Genomic DNA, 17,666 nt, shown 5'->3' on the forward strand with positions numbered 1-17,666 from the left:
TTGCAGCTTTTGCATTTTGCATATGAACTCCAGTGTATCCTGTTGAGTTTGTCGGCATCATGTGTTTTTATTTTGTGTTGGGTTTGTCTGCATCATGTGTCAGCTCCAAAGCTCCTGAGCTAATCTCTCTCCCCGCCTCTGAGGTGTCTGCGCCATGCAGCGTTATTATCCGGCACCGGGTGTGTAGGTAATCCCTCTTTCAGCCCAAATACCGTCATTATGAACTAATGATGAGATAAATCCAGCCCGGTCCGGCTCCCTCTCCCCTCAACAGCCTGTTTATGTGTCCCACTGAGATAAAGTGCGCCACCTCAATCAGCTGCAGGGCTGCAGGCTTTATGAGGGAGGAGGATCCCTCTGAAGTAAACACATGCAGCACAGATGAAACATTTCACTTTTTCTCATTGAGTCTTTATATTTCACATCTTTTTTTGACGGTGACTTCATTTGTGTTACAGCCCAAATGTGTATTTCTCTATTTATTTATTGCATATCTATATTTCAAGCCATATAGTGGAATCCATAATCCTCTCGCGCGGACATGAGGTTCACATTTGTTTATGTGGAATGTCTCAATAATAATATATTGGTGTAATAGTTTGAGTTTCTAAGCATGTATGCTCACAGTAAACAACTGAATTTACATTAATAATAAAAACATTTATACAATTATTATGCAAATGTATACATTTATCTACATATATGTACATGCATATATATATTCATACTCATACAGTACATACATATAACAATGACCATACACTTACATAAAACCATCCACATACTATACGATACGATACGATACGATATACTTTATTGTCCCCGTAAGGAAATTTGTTCTGGACTCCGTCCTGCAGTGCATCCATGTACATATACAAACATAGTGGACATTAAGAGACATACACATATCATCAGTCATACACCGTTTGAACAAACACAATACACACACGTACATACTGACAATGGCGACCTATTGCACAACCCTCATGGCCAACATTAAAAAAAAAGTACATTTCGTTACATTTGACTACATATCATTTCATGTGAATGTTAAGAAGCTTACTATGTGATAAAACAACAATGTGCAAGTAATATTTAGTTTATGACCAAATACCTGCTCACCTGACCTCTCATCCTCCTCAGCTGTGCTTTGTGTTTAGTGCTTATTAGCAAATGATGGCATGCAACACATTCAAGTTAGATGCAGAACAATGTAAACATGACTTTCTTCACATCAGTATGTTAGCATTGTAAATGGGAGCATGTTAGCATAATGGTGTAGATCACAAGCAGCGCCCTCCCTCAATACAGCCTCACTGAGCTGCTAGTAAGGCGGCAGACTCTTGTTTAAACTGTGTTTTCAGCCTGTAAAACTTGTCCATATTATCGATGTGATCGGATTAAAGTTGAGTAAAATGCAGAAACTTTAATTGACTGTACCTGTAATTTAAATTAGCAAAATGTGGATCAAAGTTGTACATATCCTAATGCATTTGATTAAGGCCTAGTGCTTTGATTTGCAAAGAATTGCATGATTAGACGGCAACCAACTGGAAAAAGACTGAGCTTTTAAAAAAACTGACCTAAAGTAGAACACAATTCTAACTATTATCCAATTAAAAGGGAGGCAGATTTGTTATGGCCACTTGTGTGTTTTACAAACGCCTGGGTCACTGTTTCTGATACTCGTGGAATCTGGACAGCTTGTTCCACGCATAACCACAATAGATGATATAATCAGACACATTTTAGAAGGACCTAACTTTGTCAGCACCAGAGTAAGGTATGTGGGTGTTTTAGGACACAAGTGCCAGCTCCAAAAGAGTTTGCCTGTGTGTTTCTGTAAACGGTGCTATTGTGGGTCCGAAGAGTCTGTGTGTTTGTGGATGTTTCAGGAGCGTGGGAGTGGGATCACCTACAGGAGGCGCTGGAAGAGAAGCTGAAGAATACGCTCGCTGCGGCTCAGCTGATTGAGCGCATACGATCCCTCATCGGCAAAGAAAAGGTGAGGAATTCAATGTTTAAAATCACCTCTCTTACACTTACATTCACGACAAAACACATACTGAAAAATACATAACATTAACTCACCTCTGTTTGGACAACTATAGATAACGACGGAGGAAGAAAAACAAGAATATCTTGTGGTGTGTATGCTATAACAGTTGTCTTTGCAAAAAGAGGTTAAATATTTACAATCTTTCAAATCTTTGAAGTTATGAACACTTGTTTTCATAGCTGCAGACTAACAGCGCCTTAATTAACAAGACCATGTTTGAAAAACAGCCCAGTAATAAGTGGCTATAATTAGCTTATTTGCATATTATCTGCCCGCATCACCCCTCAGATACTGTGGGAACTAGGACAGAATAAACAAGAGATGCCTTCAAAAGAGAAGGACATTCTCACAATTACTGGAAGATTTCAATCTGCAGCGTCACATCTTAAATGTATTGTGTCTATTTGGGAACACGAGGTGTAATAGGCAGGCAGCAGATTTTGACATTAGAGACGTCAGGAGAGCTGACATATCTGCGTCTGACAAGCCCCTGGCACCATGCACGGCCCACCAACCCATCTGTAAGGAACTAGGTCTTTTACCTGAGGCGGTGCTGACACACCGAGTGACAGCTGGGCTACTTTAACGCAATGAGACACCATAATGTCCTGTCGTGATGTGATCTCCTCCTCTGAAAACACCTCGGGGTCCCCTTGCTCTGCGCGGAAACCGCCTGAAATTAGCTTTTTTCTGTAAGCTGTTCTAATGATGTACAAAATCGAAGAGTCTTGATTCTGTTGCTGCCTTCTACTGAGGACTGTGTGTTTGCCGAGCGCTCCCTCTGCAGCAGAGCAGTGCGAGAATATGAAGTTCTTTGTGCTCCAGTTGACTGAGAAAGGTCACAGGATGGAAATGGGGTGCTTTGACGAGACTCACTTAAAAACAGCTCTCCAAAAAGACACCCTGACAGCTGCTAACTCCACCTCTTGTGCACTGCAGCAAATACACATCGTGCATCCTTTGAATGCTTCAAATGAAAAAGAACACGTTAAGAAACTGACAGTTTGGACAAGTGTGTGGTTGCCAGTCTGTTCTCAGCAATAGCCCGTCCCGTCATGTCGATCTTGGCATTGCAGTATGTTTGGGTTAGCGCTAAGAAAGACTGGCAGAGGGTTCATTTGTATTCAACGGAGGAGGTGGGATACATGCATGGAATGGCAAATGAGCTGCTAACTAGTACCTGACATCCAGCAGAGGAATGTAAACTCTCTCTGTACTTTCCTTTTGGCTTCTTTTTCTTCTCTGTGTGTGTGTAGGGCCCCAGGGACACCCCCAGCGCCAGGGAGGCTCAGCTCGGCCCCCAGACTCTTGTCAACCTCTTCAATTCTCCTCTCTACTCTGACGTCATCTTCATGGTGCAAGGTGGGCTAAGGCTTATCTGTTGGAGACGTTCACAAATGCATGCGCCGTCACACCGCAGAGGAAGGTCACATTTAATTAGCCCTGATTGAGTTATGATGTCAGTCCAGGGTCTGGGCATACATTTTGAGGCAAATTAAAAGAGGAATGGTCCAAGGGGCGATTTTTCCAATTCTCTATTAAAAGGATGAAATCCAGAAATAATCTCCCAAGGCCTCTTCTAATCAATATTTATCTCATAAGAAGTGCAGCGAGCCGTTCGTGTTCTTGCACCCCTGAGCTGTGAGTTAAACTCATGGAGGTCACAGAGACAAATGTCTACAAGAATATTTTACGCTTCTTCTACGATTTTTTCACACTAGCCTTCTAATGTAATGTTTTGGGAGCTGTCACTGGCTGTTAATGGCACTTAATAACAGGACTTGTGCCGATGATTTACATGTCTTTGGTTTCCTGTTCATTTAAATGGCCCATTATAAGAGATCATCACTCATAACCAAAGCCAAATGGAGTCACGTTTGACCTCTACACTTCTGCAATGAGGGAAAACAGACGTGTCAGTGATATTAAAGAGGCCCTATTATGCTTTTTGGCCTTTTCCCTTTCCTGTAGTACTGTCCAATCACAACAGAGCCGGCCAGCTAACCAATCAGAGCAGACTGGGTTCTGGTTTCAGACAGAGGGTGAAAAGAGGTGCTGCAGCACAGGCAGTAGGAGAAAAATAAAGAGCTTTTAGAACATTAAACATGTCACAGTAGAGGAACAAGATACAAATATGAACCTGAAATTGAGCATAATGGGGCCCCTTCAAAGGGTTTGGCTTGTGGAAAATAATACAAAATCTGTATGGGTTTGTGAACGTCTCCAAACATTATTAGATCAAAGAGGCTTTCTGTTTCTGTCACTCAAGATTCAATACATTAATTATAAACTGTTTATTCTCTCAGGCGTTTCCTCTCGCAGTTCTTTGGGACTTAGGGACGCTACTATGAAATTCTAAACCTAAATGTTGCATGTGTGTGTTTGTGTGTGTGATTTTAGGGAGTGTGTTGCCAGCCCACCGAGCGGTGCTGGTGGCTCGCTGCGACGTCATGGCGGCCATGTTCAGCGGGAAGTATGCCGAGGCCCGGAGCCGAGTGGTGCCCATCCACGGAGTCTCCTCAGACACCTTCCTGTCCTTCCTGGAGTATCTCTACACTGACTCCTGCTGTCCTGGTGAGTTCACTGCCCACTGTGACCCCCACTGCTGGGTTACAATTACATTTAAAGGTCGCCAGTTTAGGTGCCCTTATGGGATGTACAAACTGCGACGGGAGGCCTAAATATAGTCAGGAAATGTCCCTGCTTTCCTCTTTATGTTGTGGACTAATTAAATCCCGTAGCAGATTTATTACAGTCGTGAGATGATTGAACTGGGAAACCCTCGGTCAGCATGTCATTCATTCACTCCACTATAACTACCCTCTCAGGCTGCTGCTGTAAATAAAAATAGAGTTTTATAAGGCATCAAATCTCTAAATAGACAGGTCATGGATTTGTGACTGAGATAAAAGTTGCTTGACATGGATCAGACCAACATCATCACAGTCTGAAGGACAATGGACCTTTGATGGCCTCTTAATTTACCGCAGAAATAAGCACCATTACAGAAACACTTGAGAGCGGCACGGCGGTGTTTTCCCGCCTCGCTCCCCAAGCGCAGCCCAAAACAAAAGCGCAGATGAAAAGTCCCATCAACCATCTGTGTGACTGCGACATGCTGCCAGTGTCAGTCTCGAGGGGGCCCCGCGGAGAACAGCAGCAGGCTTCAAATTAAATTAGAATTAGTGATGACAAAATCAACCCGTGGCATCGTCTGCTTTTCGCGGTGCCAACTCCCAGCCCCAAACGTGTTGTTGTGGTTGTCACTTTTCTTTCACCGCGTACAATGCCTTTTAAAAGTTATTAGTGCTGATCATTCACTGGTGGTGGAGGCGATGACATTATCTTTCTACAACCTTGAAGATACATTCATTCATATGTGTATTGTACCCGCGAATCAAGCGTTACAAGGGTGACTGTAGTGTAACACATTATTTTACGGAGATAACTCATTATTACATTTCCAATAAAAAAACGTTTAAATTCATGAGATTTTTTTTAGGAAACCACATCCCAAGGTTTCTTCACCTCAAAGAAGTTGCCTCCCCTTGTGTATTATGTGTTGGCACCTTATCAAATTATACTTTGTAATATAATTTAGCAATAAGTAAATATCTTGTAATTGTAGCCCCAAATCAGACTGTGTTGATTTGTTCTGAATAGGCATAATTCATATATATGTATTTTCATGCTAATTAAGTGATAGCCTTTCTGCGTAAGGAACTAAAACAATATATCCAGACAGGGGCGGACTGGGACTAAAGATCAGCCCGGGACTCTCGACTGGCCCACTTAAATTACCGCAAGTAAATTCTGTTACTGGGGGGGGGGGGGTTAGTGCTAGTGGCCTATCCGACCGGCCCACTTCAGTACCAGCCAGTCCGTCACTGTATCCAGATGAAGGATACCTCCATGTAACAAACTGTTGCACCTCCTCTCCACAATGTACTTGTAGCTTTCCCTGTTTTGCTTGATCCCTCTGAAAATCAACAGCTCTGAGCATCTTTGGCCATTTTTAGCTTGTTGTTTTCACCCAGACAAACAAGATAATAGCAGTTTTCACTCCACAGACTTACACACTAGATTGTTTGCTTCCTGTCCGGTGACGAAATTGCTTAGAGTCACGGTAAAAGACAGAAACCCCCAAGACTTTTTAGAAATGCCAGTGACTATACTGACCAAAGGGACTCCATTGTATTGCTTTGCTTTGTGTCTGCTGACTATTTGTTAAGAGCTTAGCTAAAACAACTGGATGAGCTTAATATGAAAAAAAGGGTTCTTGTTGTGTTTATTTTGGAGTTTTTCTGCCCCTAGTGATGCAAGATGACTTAATGCAGCTCTGAATGACAAGCTTATGCAGTCATGCTTAAAGGGGCTGTGTGTGTGTGTGTGTGTGTGTGTGTGTGTGTGTGTGTGTGTGTGTGTGTGTGTGTGTGTGTGGTGTGTGTGTGTGTGTGTGTGTGTGTGTGTGTGTGTGTGTGTGTGTGTGTGTGTGTGTGTGTGTGTGTGTGTGTGTGTGTGTGGTGTGTGTTGTGTGTGTGTGTGTGTGTGTGTGTGTGTGTGTGTGTGTGTGTGTGTGTGTGTGTGTGTGTGTGACTGTGTGTGTCCATTGTGACATCACAAGTAACTGTAGTCCTGCTTGGATCGAGCCTCCCAACAACAGATGATTACAGGTTCAAAAAGGCACTAAAAGCAATCCATTACGACCCCTAATTAATAGATAAAGCCTTCAAACTTTAAACTAACAATTACAGATTTAATCACAACACTGTCTGTCATCTTTTCTTCCTGTACTCTTATATAACGAAGCGGCTGAATGGACAATAAAAAAAGCTCGGAATAATCCATTCAGAAAAACCAGCTACTGAGAGAGAACTGGCAATCCCATTATTTTGAAGAATGAGATGTTTTGATGAAAAATAATCATGGAAATCCTTCAACAAGCAACCCGTGAGATGCAGCTTAGGAGCAGGGAGGGTGAGCCTGCTGTTTGCAGAGATACAGCTTCAGGTTGAATCATGTGAACAGGAAATTAAAGGAATGAAGCAGCTCCAGAGGCTGCTGCACTGTTATGTAAGAGCTCAGCGCTCAAGGTCAACCCAAGGTAACTCCACCAGCAGCGACTAAAACTGAGGGGGTGGAATCAAAGGAGGAGGAATATGGTGAATCCTGTACATGGTGTGTGATAGTAGAATACATTTCCACTGCTTTCTTCTGTGTTTGGATGACTGTGCAGTGTGTGCAGAGAATCAGTGTTTGTCGGAGCAAGCGAAAGACGGTGTTTGACTGAATGAAGTCACATCAGGAGTCATTTCATTTGACATTCTGACGTTACGTAAGAGGAGTGACGTTACTTGTTTGACGTTTGCTTTTAAGGACGTCATTTGACAGCTTGGAAAGAGCAACAGGAAATGATGTATCTGCTGTTTTCACTGACTCACAGATTTGACACTGAGCTATTAAGATTGAGTCTGTGTGATTATAATGTGTCTTTTAATCTAAGAAATGGTGTGGTTTTAAAAAGGGATTTCCATTAAATCAGGCGGGTCCATCAAACTGGTGTTCAATCTTAGAGACTGAAAGAAGACTGTTGGAGTAGATATAAAATAACACACAAGTATAAAGTCATGAATACTTAATACTATTCTTGTTTTGTGATTTAAGGTTTGTGTCAGTATTACTTCTAGGGCTAGTTTTAAAACAGATAGACCCCTTATTGTAAACAATATTTAAGTGCTATTGGTTAACAGTTTACTCTCCTTTTAGCTGTTTTCTGTGAAGCCAAAAACGTCTACATTTTTTTTCTAATGCCCTTCTCAGTAAAACAAAAGGCCAATTTTTTAAGATAAGGGTATCTTTTATAACAAGAAAACAACTAGTTCTCTCACGAAATCAGGATGTCCGTCTTCAAGATGGGGACTGTCTGAGGGATTAATAACAGAAAAGTAAGTGAAGGCATAAATCTGCAATTTATGACTTAATTATTATAGAGATATTTTCTCTAACACAAAAAAAAATGCAGCTCCTGCCGTGGTAGACCTGGATTTGAATAAAATTGGATGCTTGATAAATAATGGGTACTCCTAAACTGACATTTTTATCTTAAAGGTGGGGTAGGTAAGTTTGAGAAACCAGCTCGAGTGTGCTAGAATTTGAAAATACACAGCCGGAAAAAATCTGCCACTTCCTTATAGAGCCCCTCCTCCAACACACACGAACGCGCACATGACCAATGAGGGCACGAGATAAGTTTGTGCACAGATGGAAAGCTGACAGGCAGGTAGGCCATCCAGTTATTTTAGCCGGGCCGGCTCAGATGATTGGTCGTACTTTTTACAGTATTACGGCTTCCACAGATGACATTTTTTTATGGATTTTTTGTCAAAGCACTTCAGATATTCATTGCTATCGGGATGTTAAGAGCATTCCATGTAATATAACAAAAAGTGTATCTCGAGCCGGTTTCTCAAACTTACCTACCCCACCTTTAAATGTGTTGCTAGAGTTGTCGAGCTGCATCTACAGTAAGGCACGGCACTCCTGGTCTCGGTTAAACATTGAAAGTATTAATAACAATTGTTTTCTTGTGATAACGGATTGATTGAATTGATATCTTGAGATAACAAAGTTTGTTTTTATTGAGATAGCTAAAAAAGAAACTTGTTATCTCAAGATAATGCCATTAATAAAAGTGTTTTGATAACTCGTGAAATTAATATCTGGCTCTTTAGCTGCTTAATGTTCCACTATATTCAGCAGCCTTATCGCTAACCCTCTCTCTGAGGCATGGTGGGTTTTTCAAACCTTTAGCTCAGAACAGCTTGCTGCTTGTACTGGAAATGCAACTTGTGAAAGCAGTGAGAGTGAAACAAAACTGCAAAGTTGTTGGGTGTAAAACTAGGAAAACGAGCTGAAAGCCGCTAATAGTTTGTCACTAGAAGCAAGCTTTCACATACATAATATATTAATAAGTATTAATGAATACAGATCTTTCAGGGCTTTGTAACATTCTCATGTAAGGTGCTGCTGGATGTTGAAAGCAGCATGTGTGAAATAGACAAACTAAATCATTGTATAACTATAGGGTAGTTTAAAGCTTCTCAAGGCAATCCCAGTGTGGCTCATTTGCAAACACATATTGAGCAATAATCGTAAAAACACCTACTTTACTTCAGGGAGCGTTTAAGCCTTAGCTTTCCTCTGGGGGACTAAACTCTTAAAACGTGTCAGGCTATCGTATAAATGTGGAATAAACTGTTCTCTACATGATGTTTCAGCAGTGTAACGTGTGTGTGTGTGTGTGTGTGTGTGTGTGTGTGTGTGTGTGTGTGTGTGTGTGTGTGTGTGTGTGTGTGTGTGTGTGTGTGTGTGTGTGTGTGCGCGCAGCCAGTGTGCTGCAGGCCATGGCCGTGCTGGTGTGTGCCGAGATGTACCAGGTGAAGCGTCTGCAGCACCTGTGTGAGGTGTGTGTGTGCGCCTACCTTCAGAGCATGCCCAGTAGAGAGCTGTCGTCGACGGGCATCAGCGTGATCAGACTCCTCCGCCGAGCAAAGGTCAGTACGGCTTTGAATTTAAGGATGAATGGAGAGCATTAGAAGACCTGCAGCAGACGCCATATTGCTGTGTAAACTGATTACTTCTTCATGATGATGCGACATTTACTTCAGCCACAAGAAAAAAGCAACTTCAGCCAAATGCTTTTTTCTGGAGCAATTCATCTTTTAGCTGTAGGAATCCATGTGCAACAGATATTCATGATTATCTGTCCAAAAGCATGAATTCTTAAGAGAGTGATTGTTATTTGTGTGTGTTTGGGTTTTCAGTGCCACAATGCAGAGCAGCTGTACATCTGGCTCCTTCACTTTATCGCCAACAACTACCTGATCTTCAGTCACAAACCTGACTTCCTGGAGCTCTCAGGTCAGTGTGGGATGTTTTTTAAATGTAGTAAATTGTATCAAAGCAATCACAAGGTGACAGGTTAGTCCCTGATTCCCCCACAACACAGGAGTGAATATATATAGTAGATAATACGAGGCCCTTATGACTAGATTTGAGGAGAATCTGTTTTATTTGAGCAACCTTTTCATTTTTATATGATATTTTCTCTCGTGTCTCCTCCTGATATGTTTCATTGCTCTTGCGTTTACACTCTATACCTCTCCCAAAATGCACAGTTACATTTCTAAAACAAAAATCTTTGTACAGCAGAGTACATAAAACTGATTTAGTGTTGTGAAGTATATTTTGTGATTCAGACTGCTGTCCCCAGAAAAAAAAGAATGTATTTTAATATCAAACAAGCCTTGTGACGGTTGTGCACACTTAAATTGCTGAAGAGAATGATAGAAACATTAAACAGCTGATTTCTACCATTTAAAATAATAATTAAGTCCAAACGCCTTCAGGCTGTGAAGCATCTGTTGTTTTTCTCACAGTAAATGTAAGAAAATGTCCCACTTTCTCTAATAAAAGTGCTAAAAGAAGGTAGCCTGATAACCAGAATTATGTTTGGATTTGTTGCACTGCAGCACAATATGGCAGGGTTTATGGATGACACTGTGAGCTGTCAGCCCCTCTGAATAATGCATCCTTATAGTATGCTTATACTATAAGTTTATGCTTGAGTTACATAATAACTGCTTCTCAGTTATTATAGTCATATGTATTTAATAGAAGCAGTTAAACAGCAACATCACACAGGTTAGTGACAGAAGCACATTTTATTATCATCATCAGTCAAACACACAATAATCCTTTAAGGTCATTGGACGGGTACTTAAGGGCACAGGAGAAGTAAAGGCCAGAGTAATCGATCACCGCTAATCCTCTGTAGCTTGTTGGTGTAAACTGAATTGGAAACAATCCAAGGTGTTATGCTGTTAGTGTGAGTAATGTATGTGTCAGGAACAGTAAATATTGTAGTAATGATTGAGATGTGTTTGCAGGAGGTTACAGTTTCTATGTTGTTGTGTTTCCAGAGGAGGAGCGGGAGCAGGTGGAGAGGCTACGCTGGCCGTCCAGAGGCTACCTGCAGGAGCTCAGCGAGTACCAGCAGAGGAGACGCAAGCTACGCAAGTCCCGCTGCATAGTCATGTGACCTCACCTGGATGCCTGAAGCAAGAGGGAGGAGAGAAGAGAATCAGTGACACTCATCACGTGGAGGAACTGACTTGTTCTGCTGGATGAAAGGCTGACAGTGAGAGACATTGTTGCTGTCGTCATCAGACTTCTTAACCAATAGGACGCTTTGTGGAGCGGTGACACGCCTCTCCTCCCCCTGAAGGAATGGCTGCGCATCCTTTAATGAATGACTTTACTATCATGTGCAAGACAAAATGCCTCAAACCCCAATATTAAACATGACCAGAGGCTCTGTGAAAGATTATATTTACATTAGCTGAGGATTTCTACAAAAGACACAGAATTACACAATAATTATTAAACGACCGCACATCTGTTGGAAAACTTGCCGGGATCGTTGCAGGAAGGAAACTGTTCCACTACTCGGAGGATGTTGGACTATCATCTGTACGCTGGAGAAATGAACATGGCCCATGATGCATTTATGTCCCTAAAAGTGAAATATTTCCCGAGCCTTGAACTTCTCTGTGGCTCGATCAGTATTTTAGCCGAGCGGTGACGTACATCAAGAGAGAAAGTGAGTCATCTCCATCTGTAGTCTGTCAGGACGCCCTTTATCAGACCAGCAGGACCAATTTAATCACAATTTGCTTATTCAGATTATCTCAGATCACTGTCGGACTGACTCTGACTTTTCTTAACATTTTAAAAAGAGAATACATTTCGGTCGTTGTCCGTCAAAAGAGGCCCTTATATTTTTTATTTAGAAAAGACTTGAAATGTCATTTTAATTTAACTACATATTGCCTGTATCAAAAGTTACAATACATTTAGGACAGTAACAAATGTATAACTTTCATTGAAACCCTGTAAGCTCGTACCACTTCCTTAGCAGGTTCAAATGAAATGATGTTGACAGTATTCCCTTTCTATTTGCAATAACACCTGATAATGGTCTGTCTCATTAATACAAACAAGCCTTTTGTAGCATTTACATACAAATTTAGGAAAAGCAACCATATCATGAACATACGTTGGAACACTAAAAACCACAATGCCTCTGGATGGATAACAATATTTATTTGATCCTATTTTTCTTATTTGAGGGGTTGTTTTTAATCATACCGAGAATATGATTTATTGGTGCTGCAAATTATTATTTTTGTAAACTAAACTGTATGTGGACATAATTATGACATGCTTTTTTTTTTACATTCGGAGTAGAGGGTCTCGCTATTTTACAGTCTGCTGTTTCGCTGGTATTTACTTAACAAAGGTGCATGATTATATATAAAAAAAACATGGGGGGGACAAGAAGACGGCAACTTATGTCAGAATGACCTTCAACAAAATGAAAAATCAATTGTGACATTTTGCAGCTATTTTTTATTCAGTAGATTAGTCCTTAACAGTAATTAAACAGTATGTAATAGTATTTATATCGGGTACTTTAGCAGAGAAGTAGCAGCAGGCTGTTAGTATAGTACTGTAGATAGTACTGCTGCTGCATCACAACAGGAACATCAACTTTAATTCCACTAATAAGTCACATCAATCCTAATCTACTCCTAAAAAGAAATGAGTAAATAACAGCAGGAAGAGTGGACTGTAAACATGTGTACTCCAGCGCTGCACTCAGTGGGGGCTGGGGTTGTACAGACGTCTGACTTTAAATAAAGACATGTTTTAGAATGAACAACATCACAGACTTGATCCATGTTTGCACTCTGCTGTGTTTGTATTTTATTTGGCAGAACTCATTCTGCGTCTCCCTCCTCTTGCCTCTAGAAAATCCACCTGTTTTGTAGTCAGATTGCTGACAGGTTCAAATACAAAACATAACGTGTGTGGGAGAGAAACTCCACCAAAAATAACACACTAAAGGGAAGGGGAAACCCCAAAAAGCATAATAGGGCCTCTTCAAGTTGTAGTTCTTTGGAAAAAAACGTTTTATTTCAAATGTGTGGGTTTTTTCATTGTTGATGAACCACTTTTTTTTTTCTTTTTTTTAAATTTTTTTTAATACTACTACCCTTCTCCAGCGCCATAATAACAACTATTTGTTAACCATTTTAACCCATTAGCCCTAATACGCTTTCAGAGAGATGAACATCATTCTTCTAAAATAAATGTCTCATTTTCTGGTTTGATGATGTTGGTAGGATCAGACTACATGATGTCTTTCAAGATTAGATTAGGTCGGATTAGGAGATCACAGCCAGTCCTTTGTGCTGTGAAGATGCTTAAAGACATGACAGACAGCGATGGACTGGCAGAAAATAACTTGACTAGCCTTTGCCTTTGAGTCAGGCCATTATACTGCCAATCTCATAAACTCTTATCTAATTATAACAAGTGTCAAAATCTTGTATGGCTGAAAATCTTCTGCAGTCACTCTGCCTCCTCGCTCAATCATTCAGGGGCTTCCTTTAATTTATCCCCCATCTGCTCATTTCAATCAGGATTTAAAACGGTGTGGTCCTGGAGCAGATTTACCACTAAGCAATTACTTCTTATCTCTTTGAGCACCACCTCGGGCGTCTTATTTCCTATAATTTATTTATTCCCACCCTAATGAGAGTTTACGGCTTCTAATTTAGGCTCTTAATCACTTTCTGAGGGGCAACACCTACCTCCTTTTGCTTCCCTGCTATTGCAAAGGCTTAGCTGTTAACCCTTTTTTCACTATACGAGTATGTGTGTGTGTGTTGTACCTGGAGGAGTGCAGCGGGTCACTGCAGGGCTCCAATAGACTGCAGCATGCTCTCCAGTTTGCCGCTCTGATGCAGCGCCGTCACGTCGCTGCCGCCTCCGATACACTCCTCTCCGATGAACACCCGTGGGACCTACATTCAAATCGATACACGAGAAACAGGGATGCAACTGGTAAATATGCAGGCATCGATTTTTTGTGTTGTGCATAGAGTCTATGAAGATAACAAGACCTTTTTTTCTACCATCAATTCCTTTAACATATCTTAATGTATAATGACAGAAAAATAAATCGGCAACATTTGGATGGTTCCAGCTGCTCAAGTATGAATATTTGCTGATTTTCTGATTACTATTTGGAGTCATTTGGAGGTTTGTAGTACAGGTTGGGCAACGACACACATTGATGATGTCACTCGAAGCCATTAGTGGTTGTGCTGGGACTTTGTCACTTTCTGTTTCCACACCAAACAGTGCATGACTAAATATTTTTAAAGAAATTGCAGTGTGAATGCTGACACTACACTGAATAGCCGGCTTAAAGAAGCTATTAGAAGAAAGTCAAAAATTAGGAAGAGTGTGTTTAATTATTATAAATGAAATTGAAACATTTGAATTACAATTAAAAATGTATGAAAGATGTGGATCATTAGGCTTTAAAATATATTATAATAAAAAGACAGTAATCTATAGTTGTAGTTGTAGACACAGTCTGCTTTAAAATAAATGCATGAGTCATAATAATCTTGCGATCATTTATACTAGTACAGGGAGCATAGTTTTGAGTTATTTTAGTGGTATTTGGAGTATTTTGAGAGTAGTAATAGGCCTGGTCATTCTTCTGCATCTTCCACCACTGCATATATAACTGTAACATGATTCATTGTTTCCATGCAGACACACATAGGTTTAAACCATGTTTTCAAAAGCTGACCATTATTCTTTGATCAGACATATTGGATCTTCATGATGTAATGTTGCTACAAACATGTAAGTGAGGCTAGTGGGTTGTGTTGCCGCATCTGGGAGACTCCCTTATTGATCTCCCAGTACTGAATCGTCAATGGATTAAACGTAGTCAAAAACAGGGAATTAATCAGAAGTGTTAACATATTCATCACAGCTAATATAGACAACAAGGCTACTACGGCATCCCGTTAGTTTGAAACCATGAAGTCTATGATGTGTATGTTAAAAACCTTTTTTCCTCAATTAGGCACACTGACTTTATAAGATAAACACGTGTAAACTGTGGTGTTTCCCGGGTTTTAAAGTGACACTTGCGTTGTTCAAACAATGACAAAGCAGCTCGTGTTTACCGTGCGGGCTCCGGTGAGTTCCAGGAAGTACTGCTGCATGTTGTCCATGTCGGTGCGGCCACTTATATCAATGCACTCCAAATGTCCCGGCTTGAATTTATACTTGGACAACACGTCTTTGGCCGTAACGCAGTACGAGCACGTGGGCTTAATAAAAAGCACCACTTTGTCTCCTTTAATTTTGGTCTGCACAAACTGCTGCGCCATTTTTCAGTCGCTGGGTAGAAGTGGACAGAAGATGAAAAGTGAAATCAAGAACAAAGATGATCGCTCTTCCTTTGGTCAATTATGGTGTTCAGGAGGATGACGTCAGAGGCAGGGTCCTCCTTCTTAAAGAGACAGTACACACTCTGCATGTGAAGGACTTTGGGGGAGGGTCTGCAGTGGTCATGGGGTCTAATAATACTTTTAAGCTTTAATTGATGAGTAAGGGCAGTGGTGTTTTGTAGTGAAGTACATTTACTCAAGTACTGTACTTAAGTACGATTTCAAGGTACTAATTTGTTTTATGCTACTTTATACTTTACTATACTACATATTGTACTTTTTACTCTACTAAATGTATTTGACAAAACTTGATACTTTACAGATTCAGATTATAAAATAAAACAAAATATAAATACACAAATAAATAAACTATGATACATAGTTATTGGTTAAGATATCCAGCAGCATTATATAAAGTAACTACAAATAATAATAATCCAGTAATTTAATATGTGATTCTAAAACGGGACATGCATAACAAGTACTTTTACTTTTAGTACTTTAAGTATATTTTGATGCCATTATTTTTGGACTTTTAAGTAAGATTTTAAATGCAGGACTTTTACTTGTAACCGAGTATTTTTACACTGTAGTATTTCTATTTTTACTGAAGTACTTCTTCCACCACTAAGTAAGGATTAATGTGTAGCAAGGCGGCCGTTAATGAAAAACAACTCCAACATGGTGATCAGGATGTTGCATCACCATGGAGGTTTATTATTACATGGCTGTGTATGTATTAAAAATAGACCAACGACTTGACTCAAAATATTGATTAAAATGATTTTCATAATAAAGAATGGACTGTACAGCTGTGTAGATGTGCCTGGAATTGAGGCGACAGCGTCTTAAAATGGGGGCAGCACTGATCGAGGGTTTCTGTAACTGTCCAAGTCTGTTCACAGTTTATTTTCCATCAAACTGTCAACAAGTCAAGAGTCCAAACCCATTAGTGTTGACTTCCTGTCAGTCTATTTCTTTTGATTTCTCTAACATCAAGCGCTTTCTTTGATCCTCTTTACTTCTCTTGCACTGTTTTTCTTCTCTTTACTGCAGACCTTTTAGACATCATGAATCTAAAGTGTTTTGCTCTCTACAAATATAAATGAATAATAATTGTCCACAGCTGACGTTACATTTAACAGAATTCTTTCTGCGGATTGATGTCTGCACCTTTATATATACAGTCTATGGTCTGCACACAGTCCCTTATCCTCCTTAGCAACGGTCATGTTCCTCGTTAGCAACTCTCTGTTAACTAAAAGTAACAACCCGGAATTTCCAAATTGACCAATCAGATTCGAGCATTTACCTAAGGCGCGTAATAAAGTGAGATATACTACTTAATAATACTACCAAGGCTCAGGATACCAGTTTATGAGTTCATAACCTCCAAACTTCCGTCCCATGTTGAATGGATGTGAGGACAATATAAACTCAAATAAAGCTATTTGACACAGGAAAGGGTCACACCAGATTAGCCATTGTCCCAAATCTGGCCTACAGTGATAATGCACTGAAGGAGAACAAATTCCCTAGCAAAAATTTAATTAATCAAATGACCAATACATGCAGGAACCTGGGGGTTTTAGGGGCCCTCAGGCCTTCAGCCACTCCGGCCCTAATTCAGGAGAGACTGAAAGATACAAAATGTGGGATGCAGCTCAAGCTGGTGCAAGCAAAGGTAAGTGAAGATACATATTATTTTAGTCACCTAGTAAAGACCTGTTTTGAAGGTAAAACCTGTCCTAGTTCACCAATAAAATGTGTTAAAGAGGATAGCGTGAAGACTTAAAGTATGATTCGTTTTCCATGTTGAGCAGTGACTGTTTAAAGCAGGGGTGTCCAAACTTTTTTTACCGAGGGCCACATAGAGAAAAATATACGAAGGGCTGGGCCCCTCACTAGAGGTGATGTATATTGACTCATAAGTTAAAGGTGGGGTATGTAATTTATCTCAGAAACACTTTTTGTTATATTCCATGGAATGCTCTTAACATCCCGATAGCAATGAATATATGAAATGCTTTGACAATAAATACATAAAAACATTTCATCTGTGGAAGCCGTAGTACTGTAAAAAGCACGACCAATCATCTGAGCCGGCCCGGCTAAAATAACTGGATGGCCTACCTGCCTGTCAGCCTTCCATCTGTGCACAAACTTATCTCGTGCCCTCATTGGTCATGTGCGCGTTCGTGTGTGTTGGAGGGGCTCTGTAAGGA

At 40.4% G+C, this 17,666-nt stretch overlaps 2 protein-coding genes across 2 annotated transcripts in view; one reads left to right on the forward strand and one right to left on the reverse strand.

Moving 5' to 3' along the window:
* rhobtb3 (Rho related BTB domain containing 3) overlaps positions 1 to 11,173 on the forward strand; it is a 25,941-nt gene extending 14,768 nt beyond the window's left edge. The window contains exons 7-12 of the mRNA XM_034121865.1: positions 1,896 to 2,005; positions 3,316 to 3,421; positions 4,460 to 4,633; positions 9,446 to 9,612; positions 9,883 to 9,979; positions 11,041 to 11,173. Of these exons, the coding sequence (XP_033977756.1) occupies positions 1,896 to 2,005; positions 3,316 to 3,421; positions 4,460 to 4,633; positions 9,446 to 9,612; positions 9,883 to 9,979; positions 11,041 to 11,159 (773 nt within the window). The 3' untranslated portion in view covers positions 11,160 to 11,173. The remainder of the gene's footprint in view (positions 1 to 1,895; positions 2,006 to 3,315; positions 3,422 to 4,459; positions 4,634 to 9,445; positions 9,613 to 9,882; positions 9,980 to 11,040) is intronic.
* On the reverse strand, positions 10,764 to 15,455 carry glrx (glutaredoxin (thioltransferase)). Its single transcript, XM_034121864.1, has 3 exons — positions 15,175 to 15,455; positions 13,858 to 13,989; positions 10,764 to 11,173 (listed from the first exon to the last, which is right to left on the reverse strand). Exons 1-2 carry the CDS (start codon positions 15,379 to 15,381, stop codon positions 13,876 to 13,878), a joined length of 321 nt encoding a protein of 106 aa, XP_033977755.1. The 5' UTR covers positions 15,382 to 15,455; the 3' UTR covers positions 10,764 to 11,173; positions 13,858 to 13,875.
* Between the last annotated feature and the right edge of the window lie 2,211 nt (positions 15,456 to 17,666).

The sequence above is a fragment of the Trematomus bernacchii genome, unplaced genomic scaffold (genome assembly GCF_902827165.1).
Source record: "Trematomus bernacchii unplaced genomic scaffold, fTreBer1.1, whole genome shotgun sequence".
Lineage (NCBI taxonomy): Eukaryota > Metazoa > Chordata > Actinopteri > Perciformes > Nototheniidae > Trematomus > Trematomus bernacchii.